The sequence below is a fragment of the Larus michahellis genome, chromosome 7, assembly GCF_964199755.1.
Source record: "Larus michahellis chromosome 7, bLarMic1.1, whole genome shotgun sequence".
In the NCBI taxonomy this organism is placed as follows: domain Eukaryota; kingdom Metazoa; phylum Chordata; class Aves; order Charadriiformes; family Laridae; genus Larus; species Larus michahellis.
This window is the reverse complement of record NC_133902.1, coordinates 30,665,425-30,686,482: the sequence shown is the minus strand read 5'-3', so window position 1 is coordinate 30,686,482 and position 21,058 is coordinate 30,665,425. Positions and strand designations below refer to the sequence as shown.

General features: G+C 41.4%; 1 protein-coding gene across 1 annotated transcript; it reads left to right on the top strand.

Moving 5' to 3' along the window:
* The first annotated feature begins 8,448 nt into the window (after positions 1–8,448).
* CD28 (CD28 molecule) lies at positions 8,449–20,156 on the top strand. Its single transcript, XM_074594537.1, has 4 exons — positions 8,449–8,644; positions 14,946–15,299; positions 15,580–15,695; positions 18,604–20,156. The coding sequence occupies exons 1-4, from the start codon at positions 8,497–8,499 to the stop codon at positions 18,742–18,744; spliced, it is 759 nt and encodes a 252-aa protein (XP_074450638.1). The 5' UTR covers positions 8,449–8,496; the 3' UTR covers positions 18,745–20,156.
* Positions 20,157–21,058: the final 902 nt, after the last annotated feature.

The window sequence follows — 21,058 nt, the reverse complement described above, 5'->3', positions numbered from 1 at the left end:
GAGCAATGTCTTTGAAAATACCCTATTTATTTTTACCCCCAAGGGTATGTGGCTGGTTGCCTAATTCACATGCCATTGTTTCTGACAGAGAAACTAAAACTTTTAAATTAGGAGAATAATGATGGAAGTATATCAGTTACTGAAGAGATAATAATGCCCCTGTATGGTGATCATCCAGATTAATATTAATCTATGTTAAAAATTGTTTACAAAATGTTTAGGACTCACAAATAAATTGTTAAACTAATGCCTTAAATAAACATGACCGCTGGAAACCAGGAGTGAGCTCTGATCATGAGAATAGTCATGAATCACTTTCTTCTAGTTCCAAAAGCTCTGCAGTTTACTAATTTATCTTTTATCCTGCAGAGCTGCTCTGTGAAAACCTCTGAGGATATTACATATAATACAAAACCCACGTGCAACTAATCATGGAAATTTGACTAATATTAACTAAGGGAAATTTGACTGAACAGGCAAAATGTTACACAGAATAATTTGTTTTGTAAAAAACATTTACAAAATTACTTCCAATTACAAAAGGAGGATTGAATTAATGATTATCTTTTTGATATGGCACATGGACACTTTGGAGACTTGTGAGAATATTTCTTAATAAAAAGCATGTGCAAGTACCTTAAGATGTAGAATGAGGACTAATGGAGTCATCAACAATAATCTGCTGAAGCCAAGGAAAAATGATTCCAGAAAACTTTATGTTTCTGAGGTATAAAAGTAAAAGCTCAGAAATTTAATCACAAACTTCAATTTTATCATAAAACCTTAGTAGACTTGGCTACAAAAATGTACTTTAATTTTTATAAACTCTGAGACTGTCCTGAAATCAGCAGAATGGGAGTTTTTACGTTGCTTTTAATAACCTCCAAAGCTTAGTGCGATATTAAAATTTGATTGTATTTTAATATCATCTGAAAGATTATCCAGACAGCTGCAATAAGCAATATGTAGCAGGACCTCCTCAGGTCAACCTTTGTGTATAGGAAAAGTTGAGATTATTCTGGTTTTATTAGATAGGAATCCGTATGTATATGAGACAGCAGCAATGTGAAGTGGAAGCCTGTATACCTAGCTTTCTACTCCTAATAGTCACCTGCTGGCTCACATACAAGTTTCCTAGGTAGTTCTAGCACATGGTGTTTGGTTATCAGTTGCTTTTGGGATAATATCTGGTTTAAGGGCCAGGTGTAGCCTGTAAGAACAATACACTCGATCTGTAGTTTGCTGTCTCCCATAAGCCATTTAGTGGTGGTCATGCAGGTCAGCCATGCGATATGCAAGGCAAAGGACAGCAAAATGCCCGTTCATGTTAACAGTCTGTGCATGCACCTCCTGGTTCACGTGATGAGGGATAAGCCTGTGCTGCTACATGCCATTGGCATGTCCAGGCTACCAATATTTGTTGGCTTCATGGCCTAAGATACGTTAGGGCGGAAACCTAAACATTTAGTGCCCAGGTGGCTCCCTAAGGGACTTTATGGCTTGCACCAGTAGACAGAGTGGACACCTCTGGAATAAAGCATGGAAATTTTTTCTGCTTCTTGTGTGGATGTGACTTCTAATAAAACACATGGGTTTTTTTCCTCCTCTTTAAACCAGCAAGGGTTCCTATCCTCTGAAGCCACCAAGGTCTTTGTAAACAGCAAAATGGTTGTTTTCAATTTCCCATTTAAAGGAATAGTTTAAAGAAATGCTGACGTGTTGAATAAAAGCGGGCTTCTTTTCTAAGAAAAAGACCATTATAAAATTAATAAGTACTTGTCACAATTCACATGCATATCCAAATGAGTAAACAGATGCTTCCTACTGTGATTTGAAAGGGGCTTGCTACTGCTTTAGGCAGTTTTCACAGTTAAGAATCAGGAATTTTGATCCCTAGTTCCTGTGTGGAAAGATTTAAAACTCTTCCTAATATATTTATGATGTTTTCCTATGCAGTCCAGCACAAACATTTCCAGTGTGCTATGACTCAGTACTTTTTTTGAAGTGGAAGAAATACAATGAAAAGCCTGTTTCTCATAGTATTTTGGCAGAAAACAACTCTGTGGGCTGGTGTTGGCAACACCACAGTCTAAGAATAGGGCACTTCTCAGGCAGAAAGTTGTTGAATTTGGACATAAGCTAGGTTTGCCTAGGCGTAAAGAAGCCACTGTCTTCAGGGAAAGGAGTAATTTGGAAATGCTTATCCTACAAGTTAGAGTGTGTTAGTGTCTACCAAAATAATTATTTCCTGCAAGGCCTACTCAGAATGAAGTAATCTCAAAGAATACATTCCATTGTATGAGCGAGGTCGGTGGGTAGCCCCTCCAACACTTCCTCAAAGGGGCTGGAGTGCATTGTATGGAGTGCTCTATTCTGGTTTCAATTGTTCATAAATATGAGTGATGCTTCCTTCGAAGTTTGTGTAAATAGGAAGAACCATAGATGGACAGTTCTTCACCACACATGTACCATGCTGATAGCCCTACTACCATCATTATAAAACGTAACATTTGGGTGAGACAAAAATTAATAGTACAATGAGGAAGTGAAAGAGTGAAAGCTTTTTAAAATGGACCTGATCATGACAGCCTTGAAACCTAATATTCTGAGCTGAGCCTGGGCTGTCCTGGTTCTGCTGAACCCAGTGAAGATGGAAGTGTTTTCTCTAGCTAAGGCTTTACCCGCAAATAGAGGCTATGTAGACTGTTCTCTACAAATAAAGGCAACACAGACAATTCCCTGGAAACCCCAGCTACAGCATTCCCTTACTACAGGTAATGTTTGCCAAATGACTCAAGTGTCTACACTGCCAGTTTGGTTTCATTCTTATTTCACCGCAGGGCTCTGTTTTCCTGATTACCCATACTGTTCACGTGCTGCTTTTGGCAACAATAATTTTGGTCAATTATTTCTCCCCCAAAGGAAATGCTGGCACAGTTGGCAGAACAGCCAACTCCAGGCAGATCATATTGGATGTGTACCTCGCAGGCTTGGACTCCTGCTCTATGAGACTGCAGTTCAGCACAGGCCCAGAAAGCCTTCCTCCCTCAGCAGCCCTCCACACACCCTCAGACCTTGCAGGACTTGTGACACTCCACCTTGCCCTGAGATAGGAAAACACAGCCCTAGCAGACAGAAATCTTGTTACTGATATTTAGGGATCTATGTAACTTCTCTGGACAAGCTGCAGACCCCCAGGTCTGGAAGCTGTCTTTTTGCACAAAGCTGAAGTCTGAATTTGTCTGCTCAAGATTTCAAAGACGTAAGTTCTTTGGAAGGTCCTTTCTCTTATTTAAAATTGCTTGTAATATTCCTGCAGTGCTCATTCATATCTTTTGTTTTCAGCAGGATAAAGGAGGGAGAAAGAAATTCCTTCCCTCTTCAACAATAAGGCATTCTGAACTCCCTCATATACAGGTCACCACTCCTTTGTTGCCATATCCTTCATGCCTTTACTGGCTATTTTCCAACTTTTCCCACACCCCTCTCCTTAGGAAGGACAGAAGATCACTGGCCTGCCATTCACTGCAGAAATGGAAAAGCTAGCCCAGCTCCCTCCAACTGCCTGGCAGCAGCTCTAAAACAGAGGCTGAGAAGAGCTCAGAATTATTTTTTCAGGGTCTCTTTGCTCTAGCAGTCCCAAGCATCAGGTCCTCAGCTGAAGTAAACTGGAACAATTTTGTCAGCTTCAATGGCAATATGGAGGGGTCTCACTTACCTTTTCCACCCGAGAGAAACAAGGAGCAGGCAGTGCAGTTAACAGAAATTATTCTCCCTCCAACCTTAATCTGAAAACTCTTTTATCGCAGAACATTTAGCATATACGTACTCACCTGTGGGCTTTATTTCAGGGGTTCCCTCCTAAACATGTGACCTCTAACAAAACAGCAGTCATATGTCATATTACAGACAGGTGATAGATGGAGCTAATCATGCAGCTTTGAGACATTCCCTCTCTACCCATTAATCCACCTACTTTGAGACTTGTTCTAACAGTCCAAACCAGGAATAGGTACAGCCAGAAGAAACAGTTACAACTTTGAAGCTTGGATGAGATTTTTAACTTGAAAAGAGCTAGGAATGTACATGTGTGAACTCCTACCCTTTCCCAACAAACACTAATGAACAGCTTCCAGCTATTGGCATTAAAAATCATCAGCCTGTCAGGGAAATGTTTCTTTCCTCAAATACAGAAGGCTTCCCTCAAGCTCCCTCTCAAATTTATATGTGTTTGATGGTAGCACTTAGTCCTTTATTAGTGACACATTTATGGGCTGCTATCTTGAGGGCTGGAAACAAAAATTTCACATCTTTCCAGAAAAAGAAAGCTCCCTTTCCACTGTGACATGTCATATTAAGCTTTGGCCCTGGAAGGTTCCTACGTACCAGACATCAGTTGTAACATCTTAAAGTACAAAAAACAACTTAAAATTCCTTCTGAAGGAGTATATTGATTTTCCTTTTTAAGTGTGATGGTTGTACTTGTGGTATGAAGGCATCTGGATTCACAGAAAGGGTGAGAAAAGACTCACAACACAGTGAAAATTCATGGGTATGCACGGGAAACGACAACATAGAATGGAAACCATCAGAAAACTGATCAGACCTTGGAAGCTAGAGAGCGCAGGGCTACTCATAGAGGTTCCGAGCTCTACCACTACCATGAGGTATGTCCTCAGGCATGTCTCTTCACCTTGCTGTGATTCCATTCCCCATCTGTAAAGCGAAGATAACAACATGTAACTTTATGAGGAGCTTCAGATGACAAATGCAACATAACTCCTTAGGATTAGTTTACTGGACACAGTAGAGGGTTAATAACAGATCATTCATTGTCTCCTTAGTTAGAAATAACATGACTATTTGTTAAACTCTTTCTGTCACCCCATGTACTACCATCTGTACCAAGTATGCATAGCGCTATTCATAACAAATCATTACTTGCATCAGCAATGGAAGAATAAAGATGTTTTAAGATTTGCAGTTGTACGAAAGAAAGCATTTACTCTAGTAGCTGACAATATACAACCATGCAGAACAAGCAGAATAAAGCCTACCTAGACTACTCGCTCAAGGTACTCGCTCATGATTCTCCATGGTGGGGAAGAAAGAGGAAGATTCTCTCAGACAACTCTTAAATTTAGTATTTGTATGGAGTTGCAGGATAGTCCAGGGGCTTAAAAGTTAATTGTCTATAGTACTTAAATAGGAATTTTAGGGACCTACTGTTCTCCCATTAGACTGGAGTCCTCAGGAATAAGTGAATGATAGTATATTGTTACAATTACTCTTCTAGTATGCATGTACATTTTTAATTTGCCTGAACAGAAGTATGTGCTGGGAACAATTATGTCACTACACAACTTCCAGTGACTGAAGGGAGACTTCATTTATTTTAAAATTAGCTTCTAAACTATCCACTTATTTAATCATAACAAATTTGGAATCTCTTCCTTGACTTTAACAGCTGAAAACGCTTGGCTCAGGATATGGGTCATTACTTCCTCCGTCTTTAACACAAAGGCAAACTAGCAGACTGCTTGGGATTTTTTGGGACTCTTTTAAAGATAATAGAGATAATCCTCTGAGAAACCATACTAGATCATATCAGCATTTCTCTAAAACTCAGGTCATAGCTCCTGTCAGTGCTTGGTTTTCTTAACAGTAGGCATGAAAAGCTGCGGTCAAATACCTGTGCTGTTATTTTATTTACATACTGTGATGAGTAGAAAGCCCAAGCCCATAGTCTAGATTCTTGTGTACCCTGAAAGTCCATTTATAAACTTCTCATTTACTTGGACTGTAATTTCAGCTATTTTGTGATGGGATGGAGAACTTCTTTTTCCCAAACACGGCCAAATTGCATTTTTAGCTCTTTCGGTGCTCTCACAGCTCTAGCTCCACTGAAATTATAATGTTAGCCTGGATTTCCATCACTGTGACAGCAAGCAGAGCCTGTCTGCCAGCGTACAGACAGACTCAACAGACTGAAATCTGAATGGAAAAGGGGTAAGAATAGGAGTGAATAGTGGCTGAATTAATGTTACTACAGAACACCCTTGGGTAATGCTCAGAGAAGGAGAGATGCTTAGAGAGGTGGCAGAATAATGAAAAATTAAGAGTGAGGGCATATCAGGGGACATTTACAGGGTTTTTTTTTCTTAGAAAAACTTTTATGTGGTTTGTCCTAAGTGCAAGACGGCTTGCTGAAAGCTATAATATTATCTTCCTTTACCCTTATGATAATTTTGGCAACAGATAAAGATCATACATGTGATATGAAAAAGTCAAGTATCTAAGTGATCGGAAATGAACTGTTTAAATTAGAGCAAGAGCTGCAATTTGAAGAAGGAAAGGAGATGTACCCTCGGGAACACAATGATGATTTGTGCCCTTTTAAAATCCTAGAAAACCAAGAAGTGCAGATGAGCCAAGAACTATTTTGGAAAAAAAAAAAAAATGCCCCTCCTTACTCCAGGGATCAAAGAGGAAACCATTAGGCAAAGCTAAAATCTTGACTGAAGGACCAGAGGCTCTGGAAAGAACAATACTGGTACCACTGTTCATTAGCACAGAGAGAAATGATACATCGCAGCTTGGGCTCTAGGCCCACAGTGGATAATCCATCATTTCTCAGTGGCCCCTCTTGCCTCTCCTCTATTCCACCAGTCCGGTCCCTGTTTGCAGTTAGTGCCTTGGTCTGCCCACACCATGGCACAGAAGGAGCAATAAGGGATGGAAAGGAATAAATGGCTCCAGAGACACCCTTAAGACAGTGCACACTGTTGCCTCCTGGTTTTTGTTAGTAGTCATCCTAGAGCAGAATGTCTTCCTACACAATTGTTTCCACAATCAGATTTCCATCTAAATGCTGCCGCTTTGTCAACATATGCCAGTGCAATGAATAGCAGTAGCACTCTCTCTGCAGTATACTCTGCTATTTCTGCTAAGAGGGGAGAATTTACTCTACGCATTTCCAGTATATATCCCAAATACAGAAAGGATCTGACAGCCAGGATGCAGAAGTGTGCAGCAGGCTCGATAAATGTTGTGTAGGTTCAATTACCTGAGCCAGAAGATGTGACAACAGTGGTTTTCATCTCCAAGACAGGGCCGTTCAGCAAAAAGATACCAAATTTTGTAACTTTGTTGGGGGATTCTCACTTTGAGTTAAGCTGAGACTATTTCACTGATAACTGCAGGTACACCTATGACTCAAAAAAGGTTTCAGGATATTTATCTAGGAACCACAAAAGTGGGCTAAGAAAAAGAGAATCTGACTGTTTTTTTTTCTCTTTTTTATTTTTTAAGTACAAGGAAATTCCAAAACTTTCAGTATTGCAGGCAATTTACACCAATTACAAAACAAAAGACTATCATTAAAATTCCTAGACTGCTCTTAGACTGCATATGTAATTTTTGATAAAACATGGCCTAAAGACCTCAGATACTAAGGGAAAAGGAAGAACAGCTCATGGCTCTTCATCCTTTTCTACAACAGCCCAATTTTCTTGAAAGTCTTCCTGATAAACGCCTCCCCTTTTCTCTCAAATAAATCACAGATAATGACAGGCATTGATATAGTTAAATATTTCAACTTTGGTGGACAAAAGTAAATAGTTAATAATCAGAGTTCCTCACAGTTATAAATACCATTAACTGGCTCTCACCATCCTGCTCTTTCAAGGGCAGAGGTGACATTGAGCTTGCAGGGCAAAGAGTGAACATTTACCGGGTGAACTGAAGAGAAAAATTTTAAATAAGACCTCTAGTGAAAGCACTGAGAAGTGTGCTTGCTGCATGCTGTTTTTATTTAATGTCAATTGGATTACAGTTGTGCTTATTTGTAAATTGGGATTTTTTTCAAAAAGGGAAGGTATACCAGGTTGCTATTTCTTGCACTGTTGTGTCTGCCTTTAGGCGACAAACAGTTGCAGAAAAATGAAAATTACCAAACATAGAAAATCTACTGCCAAACTACGTCAGCATTCCCAGGGGCTGGGAAGGGAGGCAGAAGCAAGCTGGCAGGCCAAGAGAGAAAAGTTTCTGCTCCTAGGAGTGAGGAGAGATGGAGCTTCCTGAGCACACAACTTTCTGAGGGGTCGGGTTTGGCCACCAGGAACTTGGAAGCTGCTGTTTGCGTCTACCATGATGATGGGAACAGGGTACGTCTGTACCTACTCTTGGTAAAGAAACGGCGCAGTACCTGTAGGGAAGTCCATTTCTCCCTGATAGGAGCAACCCTGCAGAGCCCCAAACACAAGCACACGTCTTGCAGTACAGGGACGAGAGTCTCTATTTCGAAAGGCGAGCTTCCACTACCTTTTAGGAGTTACTGAGCTTTGCAGAAGCGACTTCCTAAGGCTAAAGTCATCAAACAATTTAACTTCCTGTTCAAGCATTGCCATTACAGTGGTTTCACTTGGCTGCGCGTCATGTGCTGCAGAGGGAGGAGGAGAGAAGTTGTGTGAGGAGCCGAGGGTGCAGCCTGGCCCCATGGGGAAGGAAGGCTGGTGCCTGCAGGGACCTGGGAGACGTGGCAGTTCCTGCAGGGGGTGGGGACAAGGCGTCGGGCCCACCATTAGCACCATGCTCCTGGGGATCCTCGTGGTGCTCTGCTTCATCCCCACTGCTGATGTAACAGGTAACAAAACCCCCCCACATTTCAATCCTTTCCACTGCTTTTCCTCACTTTGATCATCAGGAGGGAGAAGGTCTGGTCTAGCTTTGAATTGATTTTGCACAAATTATTCTGTGTTTGGATGAAAGGGGAGAGACAGAGCATGCTGCTAAGACTGCACATGGATCAACTTGATATAACTAAGAGGCTGATTTTTATCCTGCCACAAGTATCCCTCCAAGATAAGACCCAAGAGCTTTCTTTGAATTTGACTCCTCTTTAGATGCATTTGGAAATTGCATGCACAGATAGCAGAGGGTTTATTTCACCTTTTCCCCCCAGCCTTTACAAATTTTGCTCACAAGTTCCTTCTCTCGGGGGGCTGAGCAGACCTGGTGCCAGTGCCTCTCTTGGGGCAGCCTCTCCACCACCCCCAAGTCCCCTGTGCAAAGCTCCAGGTCCCACCACGGCCTGGCTCGGTGTGATGGGCTGCAGAGCTGAGCCCACTCACATCTTCACAGGACTAGCAAATAAAAGGACCAAAAGCAGAGTTGCTTACTGAGCTCAAAGAGGGGAGGATGGGAATTGCCGAGTTTCTGAATTTTGCATTGTTTAGTAGTTTATTGATACTTACTAGATACCTAGCTTCTTTCTGAAAAGATCTTCAACAACAAAAAATGTCTGTTTGTGATTTTGAAATCCTGAGTCTTAGTGAATCTTTCCGAACCTTCAGTTGATGTGGCTGAGGGTATTTTGCCTGGGTGTTGTCTTGCTGATGCAGTGTTCATATGTCCAGAGCTAACACGTCTTTCCAAGGAGTACGACAAAATGCAAAGCAAAGCAAGGGATGAGGGCTTTTTCTAGGATAATCTTAAAACAGATAATTTTTCAAACCGCTGGCCTATGAACTGTTGTTATTGGGTCTTCTCCAAATATCAGTGTTTTGTATTTTACAGAGAGGAAAAAAAGTCTGTTTTCCAGTACAAAACTTTTCACATATAGAACATCTTCAAAGAGTTTCTTTTTCTAATATGAGAGATATTATTGAATCTATTTTTCCTTATTTCTGCCTAATTTTTCTATAATTCTTTTCCTCAGTGAAGGCATTGTAATTTGCATGACACCATGATCTACATTTCTTTAAGCGATCATAGGCTTTCTTTTCCTTGTCCTTTGCCCACGTTTATAATTCTGTGTTTGCAATATCATAATTATTTCCACAGTGGGCCCCTGGGTTGTCAGAGAAGGCACTGATCCCCAGGAGGGGATAAGTATCAGCCATGGGTTAACAGTTTTAAAAACATTTCCATGAGGTGTGTACAGCTTTTAAGCAACTCCTTTGAATTGCAACAAAATAAAACACAGTGTGTGGTTATCAGACACAGGGGTTATGCCATGACTCTACAGACATTTAAACGCTGGTTTTGCATGAAGGACTTAATAGCTTCACTGAGACTATTCAACTGCTTGAAGAGAAGCACATGAGGTCACTTGCTTCTCAGGGCTCTCATCTTTTACCCGTACCTTTTCTCCACCTCTTCTCTTCATTTTGATTGAGATGATTGATCCTTAGTACATGGAAAACATTAAGGCAGGTCAAAACCCTGCAGGATTTCCTCAAGACACAAAGTGTAGTATAGCCCTCAGGTGTTTTGTTTTGGGGAAGACAACAGAATTTGTCCCATTCTGCTGTTGTTAGACTACCAGCGAGTGCTGCAGGTTGAGTCTGAGTCACGGAAAGGGACTTAAAGATCAGTTTGTTCATTTCCCTTTTGCATGAACACTAACATTTACAAAGTTTGTCTTCCCCACCTTTTTGTTGGCAAAATAATTACCTTGCTATGGTCTGTCAGAGAAGCAACGATCAAGTTGCCTGCCCCATGTATTTTGTGAAATAAGTAATATAAGTGGGTTCCCACTGCAGCATACCACAAATTACCTCATCTTTTTACTACGCGCATAACCTTCTGGCTTATGGTCTCTGGGTGTTAAAAATCAACCTCTAGCCCACTAAGGTTACCAGAATGCAGACAGTTTATGGTTAGCTGAGATTAGGATGACATCAAAAAATTCTTGTTTTTTAAAAAAAATAAAAAAAATATCACAAACTGACAAGAAAAACCCCTGTGCTCGCACAGAGTTTGATTAAAGTAAGAGTGTCACCTGGGCTTTATGTAGTACTATGCTTCCTGCAGTACTCACACTGAAGTAGGAAAGACTAGCAGAAAGCACGTCTGTAACGGCTAGAAGGGGCAGATCCCTCCAGCTGCACATTAGGCACACAGCTGGGTGACATAAAACCAAAGTAAAAGAGAAAGACCCTTGTACCTGGGAAAGAAGAGTAAAGGTGATTGAACAACAGATCAGCAGCAGCAAAAATGGAAGAGCTTTGTTTGTAACATAGCTGTGTGGCTTTCTGTTTGTGGATTAAATAAACTCCCTTCAGGTTTTCCCCTGTTCCTCCAGGGACTTAAGTGAGCCATTTCCTCATTGTGCTTATAGAAATCCCAACTTATCCCAGATTCCTTGCTCTGGCAAATAGCTTCTTGAAGTCAACTGGCATAGAAAAGAAAGAAAGGAGAGCACAAAATATTTTTAGCAGAATATTTTTTCCAATAGCTGATGATGATTCATGGAAAGTTCTGGAAAAAAACCCCTTCAAAATAGTTATTTTCCGTACTTTGTCGTCTCTATTTCACTTTCTTGGCAAATAAGAAAGAAAGAAAACAAAACTTCAATGAAGTTTTGCTTGCATCAGGGGTCCATGATTAGAGAGTCAGTATTTTATGGATATTATATATGGATGGCTTTTTTTTTCATGATGCAAAAAACCTTCACATGTGATTTTAACAAATGTCTAGCATGACAAATAAGGTATAAAAAGTTTAACAAATGTTTAGAGACCTTACACACTATTGCATATAAATCCTAAGATTCTGAGAGACCTTGCAGCCTGTGCAAACTGACTTAAATGATTTTACATTTTTAGACTTCACAGCCTTTTGAAACTGTAGACAATGATTTTTCATAACTGCCATTTTCTTGGCTGGGTAAGGCCAAGATACAGATATTTATTACTATGCAGCATGACTGAACACAGCTCTGGAAATGGCAATCATAACCCTATTTAGGGGAAAGCATACACTAATGGAAACACATACTAAATGTTTCAGAGTTTCACCATTTTAACAAACCCAAAGCGACACTTACAAGAAAAACTGCCTCTGTGAAGGCAAAAGCAGCCTCAGCCCATGTTTGCTCAGAATGGTCCAGATCCTACTAAGAATATAATCAAATCCTATTCAGATCACAAGTGAAGTAAAGGATGTTTGGCCTTACTCTGTTTTCTCCATGAAACTAATACACATTTTGGTATGATTGACTTCCTTCAATTGAAAGAAAATCCAAGCCCGGAGGAGGAGGATGAGAACAGGGTCTGTCTAACATGCCTGTGGGGTAAGCCTGCCTTGTCCCTGCTGGCATCGCAGTCCAGCCAATTCATGTGGTGCTAATTAGTTCCTATAAATGAAAACCAAAAGATCTCCCTCCATCAATTTAGATCTGAACTAGTAGACCCACTTTCTGAAAATGGATTTGGGTGCTTAGCTTAAATCATGTAGGAGCAGTCTTCATTTAATGATCCATAAATAAACATTTTCTCACTGCTCGGCCAGCCTGCATCCTAACATCAGCAGTATGGGGCTGGGTTATCAACATCCAGCCTGCATGCCGAGGCTAACAGACTGGACCATAAATCCAAGAGGTGGAAATAAGTTAAAGGAACTTATTTTTTTAGGTGGGTGTATCAAAAGAGACTGTTTGCCAATTAGCACAATACCATGGCAGGGACATAAATAGTCCAAAGCTGTAGTTAAATAGTGGAGCTCAAGGCATGAAGCTATGTACTAAACATCAGGAATTCAGATTAGCTAACAACAGCAGAAGGTGGGGGTAAATCATAGGGGTCTGCAGATGAATCAGAATAACATTTTAAGGTGGTCCCTCAGTGATGAGATTTTCAGTGTTCTTTGTCTTTCCTCTGGCCATAGCGGAAATCTGATCAGGCTGAGCAATAAACATTAGTTTTCTTTAAGTACTTACAGGGAAAAGCAAGCAAGCGTTTTTCTGAAGTGTTATGCTTTTGCAAGTGTCTGTTCCGGGATGCCTATTTTGATTGTAAACTCTGAGACAGAAAAGGTCTCTTCTGAAGGTGTAGTTGGTCCCTTTGACAATCAGGGTTGTAGTGGTGGGCACTGCTACAGTGCAAATCAGAAGAATAAACTCTGTCTCAAATGAGATGTGTAGAATTCTGCTGTGGTAAAGGTAGAACAATTCTAACGCAGACTTAGACTTGCACATTGCCATTTAGGCCAAAGATCCATTTTCTGGCCAAAATAATATGACCAAATACCTCATCTAAAGGGGTGGAATCCAAACCTCACCCCTTACTAGAACGCCTTATAAGCCTATGTGAGAGCCTTTGTCGGAAAATGCTGATTCGATGAAACTGAAGTGTTTTGCTGAAATGTCTTCATTTCGATGAAAATTCACCACAGGCAGCACCTCAAGCAGAAACCTGCCCTGTCTGTTATTAATCTGCTGCTTAGTATCAGGATTCCAAGATACGGGTCTCTTTCTGCTGGAAAGCCTGGAAACACTCATCCTTCATCAAAACAAAGCTTCACAGTGTTTGGGTTTCCTGAAAACATGAAATTTCAGAGCCGTGACGAGCTCTGCTCCACCCTCCATGCTATCTTGAACAAAGAGACAGAAGGAAGATGGACTATAATCTTTCTTTGCTAAAGACAAGGCAGTAGAGCATTCCCTGTCTCATATCTTCCTGCTCTCATGAGAGGAGAGGGCTGGTAAATAAGGCTTTCAGTGAGAAAATGAACTTCAGTGGTTTCATGGGTTGGGCTGGTAACTGGAGAACCTGCTAGCCATGGGTTGTTTTTACTGCCCACACCCTACCACTAGTCCCGGCCATCTCATGCATCTCTCTGTGTTTACTTTACCCTCTGTATCGCATTCATCCCAAAGGAGTATCCTACTCAAGAGTTTGGGGTACTCCATCTTCTCGTGCAGGTGTGAACATACTAAATGTATCCATTTGGTCCTAAATATTGTTAAACATGGTGAAATTCTTGTTGCTGGGCATTCTGGCTCTGGCCTGCTTCCCACTCCATTTCCCTGACTAGCCTTTTTTAAGTCTCTCACATGGATTAAGTAGAAATAATATAAATTTTGCAGCATATTTTGAGGACAAGAGATACAATTGTCATTCTCACAACCACAGCAATTCTCAGGGATCTATAAAAGGCTACTAAGACCTATATGAGCTGAGCTTGCATGAAGACTTACGCAGTCATATACACACACAAAAGGGCTGTCTGTAGTTCTGGCAAGAACTCCCTTCCTCTTTACTTACGAATCATCGTTTGAGAAGTAGGGCCTGATTTGTATAGGATGAATTTTCTTGGAAGAAGTCGTCTTTCTGCATAGTCCTTGCAGAGTTTCATTGTTTGGCAGATGGTAGCACAGAGGTCTACATGTCAGAAAACATTTCCTGTTTATGTATCAGTCCGGTCAATACAAATTGAATTTTACCTTTGTGTGATGTGTCTTTTTGCAAGCCATTCAAGTGCTAAGTGCCAATGCAGTGTCAAATTAGTCAGCTCCCGAGTCCTTTGAGAGATTAAGAATCTACTACAGCTGCTAGCTAGAGAAATTACTTATTTTACATTAAAATGATGGCAATTCATGCTTTTAGTGCTCATTATCCAAGGTCCAAACCCTTGAAATGGTTCATCAAATTCGACCTGCAAACTCTTCGTGTCTCCTCCTTGGATTAAAAAGCAAATGCATAAATAATATTCTCTTATCTGACTGCTAAACTAAGCATTTAATTCACAGTATTTTCACTCCATAATGTCCCCCAGAGAATCTGCTTGCTAAGGAAAGGATGGACTACAGTGGCCTTATACATACACACACACAGAGTAGCCCACTGAGCCCTGACATTAAATCTTAATCACATGGGCCACTTCATGTACTAGTGTTCTAACTCTGAAGAAAAACACTCTTGACCTCACAGTCTCCCCTCATGACTATATAATTATTTATATAGAGGGGGGCTGCTGCAACAAGAACTCCTGTGAGAAACTGCTTCTGGAGCTTGGTGGTTACGTAGTGCCTAGTAGGGAGTGTCAGCAGGAGAGAGGAGATATGGAGAAGAGTTGCACGGGAAGATGTGTGGTTCTGAAGTCTCATACTGTATTTTATAAACAAGTGTTTTTCTCACTCTCTCCCCTCCCCTCCCTTCCAGAAAACAAGATTTTAGTCTCTCAGCGCCCTTTGCTGACTGTAACTAACAAAACTGCAACTCTAGTCTGCAACTACACATACAATGGAACAGGGAAGGAATTTCGAGCTTCGCTGCACAAAGGAACGGACAGTGCAGTTGAAGTTTGCTTTGTTTCATGGAATACAACCAAAACTAGCAGTAATTCAAATAAAGAATTCAACTGCCAGGGGATTCATGATAAAGACAAAGTAATCTTCAGTCTTTGGAATATGAGTGCCAGCCAAACTGACATCTACTTCTGCAAAATCGAGGTCATGTATCCACCCCCATATGTCTACAATGAGAAGAGCAATGGGACCATCATTCACGTGAAAGGTAAGCCGGGAAATCTCTGTAGACCAGTATCCTCCCTATCCTCCCTACACACTCCCAACATGACTACTGGAGGCAGTCGGTTTCCTTAAAAAAAAAAAAAAAAAAAAAAAAAAAAGGTTGGATTGCCTGGTAAAACCATATTCTTGCAACTGATGTCCTGAAGAAGACATCTTAAAGGGATGATTAATATAAATGGCACATTGGAACAAGGAGTAAATAAGCAGAGATTGAGGTTTTTGCTCTCATGTACTTAAAGTTTTCTTTGTTCTTTCCTTTAAAGAGACACCCATCCAAATACAGCCTCAGTCTGATATTCCTTTGTGGATTATGGTGGCAGTGACTGGAGTTCTTGCTTTCTACAGTATGCTAATAACAGCAGTTTTTATTAACTATTGGGTAAGAAACTACTGTTTCCCTTTGCTCTATATGCTCTTTGTTCCTAGCTCATTTCTCAGGCTACACTTGCCACATTTATCACAAACTCACCGACACCCCTCACTTCAGGGTCACAGTGCTTCTTCACCCCAGCTATATATGCACACCCACGCTATGCCCCACATGAGTTGAAACGCCAAATGCTCTCCTGGTGGGCAGCTGGAGCTCTGCAGTAGAGTCCTAAAGCTAACAGTAACGTCCTGCACACCAGCAACACCAGCACAGTGTCTCTAGCTCTGCCAGTTGTCCCTGTCAGGGAAATCTAGTACAAGCATTCCTGGCAAAACCCTTTGAGACTATACTGACATTAGGAGCTCACCTACAGCAAAACAACCTTCAGGGAACCCTCAGTTGGCCCAAGAACACCTGCACCGATGTCTTGTGCCTATCCAGCAATTCCCTCAAGCACCCACTACTTCTGTCAGCTCAACTGCAAGAGAAAAGGAGCACGGGGATCTCAGCAGTCCCTCATCTGCTTCTGTACATTAACCCTAAGAAAGCTGATACAGTCTTATGGCTCATTATTTTTGCTTTCTAATCTTTCTGGAGAGTCGGCTGGCCCAGGGCACATCCAGTTCTGCCTACTGGAGTAAAGAGAGAGTGAGCCATGATGCAGAGGCAGCGGAAGGACATCTTACTAGACAAGTCTTAGGATCGTGATCTCCCAGAGATGATTTACTCTACTTACACCACATGGGAAAGACTTGAACAATGACCTTAGAGAGCTCTGTTCCTTGCACTCTGCCTTTCCCCTGTATATTTGGTGTTAAATAGCAATTTTCAACACATTTACGAGGTAGCCTTTATAAAGAACCTGGAGTCCCTGACAGGTTAAATGTTGCCTGTATACAGAAAGCCACTCTCAGTGCTAGCTGAAGCTTGAGATCTGTTAAGTGTTTCACAAAAATACACTTGCTCAATATATGGCTATTTCTGATGGAAAACAATCAAATGGGGCATCGCCATAGGAAAATACAGAGGCAGGTTAAGTGGTCTTTCTTTGTGCCTTATTGTTGAGGCTGACTCGTAGGAGAGCTGAGAGGATTACAGCAAACAGCTGCTGGCGTTACAGTGCTGTGCCCTGGTGAGATACTGTAGCTTTGAATCCATCATTTACAACTGGAACCATTTTCTTGCTGCTATATTTGTTTGGTACCTCATGGCTACACACTTTGGTACTAACGTGTCTGCCCCTAGCAAGAGTGACAAGGCTGCATTGCGATGTGTGCTGTTTGCTGCATCAGTTTTTACCTGCTGTTATCGCTGCTGGTGGTGGTATTCCCCTGATAATATGTACCCAGAGTGTGGATGGATTTAGAGTGTTGCTGAATATAAATACAGCTGCCTAGGTGACATTGTGAATTGTAAAAAAAGGTCCTAAAATATGATACTTGACAGCCATGGCAAGCCTGTTTCACTTGAGTTCCTGAAAGCAGCTAAAGATTTGTCTATTTTCACACAGTGCCTTCCCTGGAGGAAAACTGCTTTCCTCTCCAAAGGTAGCAGTCTTTGATCCTGTAACAGTCCAGCATTCGCTCATGCTAGCAAGATGTCTTTCTCCTGTGCAAAATTACCTCTTAGGTGAATTAAAAATGCTATATTATGGAGATAAACACATACAGGTAAAGGTTTTTTATCTAATGATTTACATGCATCAACTGCATTGCATGGCTTAAGCAGTATGTAACTTATGTTAAACATCTTGCATATATATGACATTAATATTAAAAAAGCTTAAAATGTTTCACAGTAACTGCCCCACTCTGCATGTACAGCATAACTCAGCCATCAGATTTTCTAATACAAACATCCTCCAATTCCACAGCATCACAAGTGCATTTCAGCATACACAAATATTTATGTACATAGGAAGGAAACTTAAGGAGTAAAAAGGAGACTGGAAAAGAAGGTATGATCAGTATTAAGGAAAAAGCATGGAAGCACTTTACCTAGTCCCTGATCAATAAAACCTTAAGCTACACAAAACCACTAACCTTGTACCCAGCCTGCCCAGTCAGAGGTTCAAATGCTGCTGTAGCCACAAATTTCCTCTGTGATTATAGGTAAATTATTTCACCTGTCTTCTGCTGCTCCCATTTGTGAAAGAAAGGATGCTTCCCTTGTCTCATAGGGGCATTATATGGCAGGAATTCAACAGTAGAACTGAGATTTTTGAAGCCCAGATAGTGAGACAGATAAAAGATTAATATCAGCTCTGATTCTTTTGCCCCTTGAAGGAAAGATCAGAACAACATATACATTGTGTGTTACTGCTGTAAATGGTAGGCAAGCCATGATACACATAGCCTGGGCTGATTTTTCCTGCTCTTACTCTGTTCAAATTAAGCTAATTTCTTTTTTCCTCCTAATAAATGAGGACAGCCTTCACTTCTCAGACTATATTGCTTCTGCTGAGTCATTCCACAGCTGAGAATTGATGGTGAGAGGCATCAGTTTGTATCCTTGGTTTGCAGCATTCCTTTACCTGGAGAACTAGCACTGTAAATCTCTCAGCAGATAAACTGGACACCTACATTCAGGTTGGGAAAATTCCATAGATTATTTTATGAGAACATGTGTTCTAATTCCTCTGTAAATGTATTTAAACCTGAGGCTGCCTTAGAAATATGACTACTTCCCTGAACCAGGACCTAGGGCCAGAACTGTCGCCAGTTAATATGAGAGTTGGGTGAGACAATTTGTTAATTCAAAGAAGGAAAATTAATCAAATCCATTATTAACAGTCAAAAGCCCTCTGCTCAAAGGAACCCTCTTCCCTTTCTTCTTCTCCCTTTTTGAATGAGCGCGCCAGGTGAGGCAGACTAATTGCAGAAAAGTTTTCCCACTTCTCTTCCCCCTTCTCCCACAGCAAAAATCCAAAAAGAATATGTACCACCAGAGTGACTACATGAACATGACACCCCGGCACCCACCATACCAGAAGAACAAAGGTTACCCATCCTATGCGCCAACACGAGACTACACCGCATATCGGTCCTGGCAGCCGTGATACCCACCAGCTGACCCACCAGTAGCCTCGTGTGCATCTAGGCAGACACTTGCTCTTGGGCATGGAAGGACAGCTGCTCATTTTCTCATCATGTTTGTTGTTATTGACCATGGAAACCTACACCATAGCAAGTATTGGCTAAACTCTGATATAATATACTAAAAGAAAAAACAAACAAACATAAAAAAGCGGGAAAAGGGGGGGTGGGGGAGAGGGAAGTAAAAAAGGATTGTTCTACATGACAAGCAAAAATGAGATACAACTTGTGTTGAGGGTTGTCAGTGGGTAAGACAGAAAGATGGCATCAGACCTCAGAGCGGATCTCCTCCTAACACTTGTGGTTTTGCTCAGCTGTTGGGAGAACCAGAACTTCTGACCTTTCCCAATAACTGCTGCCTTAGATTTAACCCTTAATTTCCTTTCCTGTGTGTTTAATCCTCAGAAACCCTTGCTGCTGTTAAATGTGGCAAAATGTAAAAAAAAAGGTAATGTTCTCTTCCCTACAAGATCAGGGCACAGTTTGAAGTTCAAAACACATGCTTGAAAGAAAGATGGAAAAGTCAGCCGGAAGGTATCCAAGCTATTAGGCTATGGCACCAATGGGCTGCCAGGACAAATCAAGCTGATTGATTGATAGAAAACTACTAAACCTTCAACATGTGAGTCCTTATGCTGGACACTTTGTAAATCATTTGAAGTCACGAACAAGCAACTCCACAGAGTAAGAAAGTAATCAACCTGAAGACAAAATCAAGACAAGCAGGAGAGGAAGTAAGATCCGTTGTTGTCATGAAGAACCCCATTTCTGTTTTGTTTGCCTCCTACAGTGAGGGAACATAAGTCATATGGGAAGCATTAGAAGACATAGAGGTCGATTTTGAGGAGAGCTTTACTTTAATCTTTGAAATTTTTTTCTATCCAAAAGGCGTTCTGCTGAGTCCTCCTGAAAATTCATGCACATCTTCTGGCACCTAGGTTGTACCAGAGCTCTTTTGAAAATCTGGGTCCAGTTATGAGCAACTAGAGATCACTTGAATTTTTTTTCCCATAAGCACCCAATTTTGGGGGTGTGAGAGGGTCCTTCATTCCTACCAAGGTGAATTGGATCTGCAAGTGCTCAGCTGCCTGGAAGGACTGCTCTGGGCACTTCAAGGAACTTTGTGTTGACTGGAGGTTACCTTTCTATCTAAAGATGTTCTTCAGGAATGCTCCATGCCGGAGAAGGACAAAGACTTCAGCAAAACCTGCTTCATTCTTTCAATTAAGCATGTTTACATTAACAAGACATCCTAAACTGTAATTGGGGTTGTCTTGGCATAAAATCTCTTTTCATACTAAGGAGAATGAGGTTTATTTTATAGAGACTACTGAATAAACAATTAAATGACAAATAAATCCATATTCCCGCCTTGAAATAAGATGTGGATGTACAACACTTACTTTCCTTTAAATTGGGATAAGACTATTCTTTCTCTCTTTGAGGGTACATGACAAAAATAGAGATGCGGAAGTGTGTCAACAATCTGCTTTGACATCTTAACCCAAGAAAAAAACTTTGGCAGTTCCAAACTGGAAGTTTTATTTGAGTTTGCTGACTGAGCCCCACACCATTCCTTCTGAGTCATATCGCCATGGACCGTGTTCCTGGAGGGTGCTGTGCCACCTCTGAGCAGCGGTGAGGTGCCTGCTGTTCCCCCAGCCGGGCACAGCTCTGCCAGGGCAGGGCCCACAATGCTAATGGCAAGCTTGGCCTGAGCGCCCACTGCCATGAGGCAACACGGTGCATTTGGCACAGGACTGTGGTCTTAGAGCCAGCAGGCCCCGAGAGCTTTGCTCTGGGTCAGTTCAGCAAACTCAAAAGCTCATGACTGGGTTGAAGAACTTCAAAACAAAGTCTTTTTATTTATTTCTTCTCCTTTCCCCTCACCACATGCACAAACCCCCCAAGGCTGACATTTTTCCACATACATTTTTTATTCTCTTTTCCTGAAAAGCCTCTTGCTGCGCCTTTGTTCTACAGCTGAGGCAGCGAGGAGCATGTGCAGGGAGCGGAGGGCATGGAGCCAGGCAGGACCCATGGCGGTCCGAGCTTGGCCTTCTTTGCTGGCACTGACTGAGAGGGGATGCTAACACCTTGCCACCTCCCTCCTGACTTGGAGGGGAGAAGTGGATGATCATGGCAGAGAGCAGCAGGCTGGGCACAGTCCTCCATCTCCATACAGCACTGTCTTGCCATGCTCCGTTCAATTTACCGGTGTTGTCATTGTATAACCCAACATTAACAAGTGCTCTGATTACAATGCGATGCAAAAAA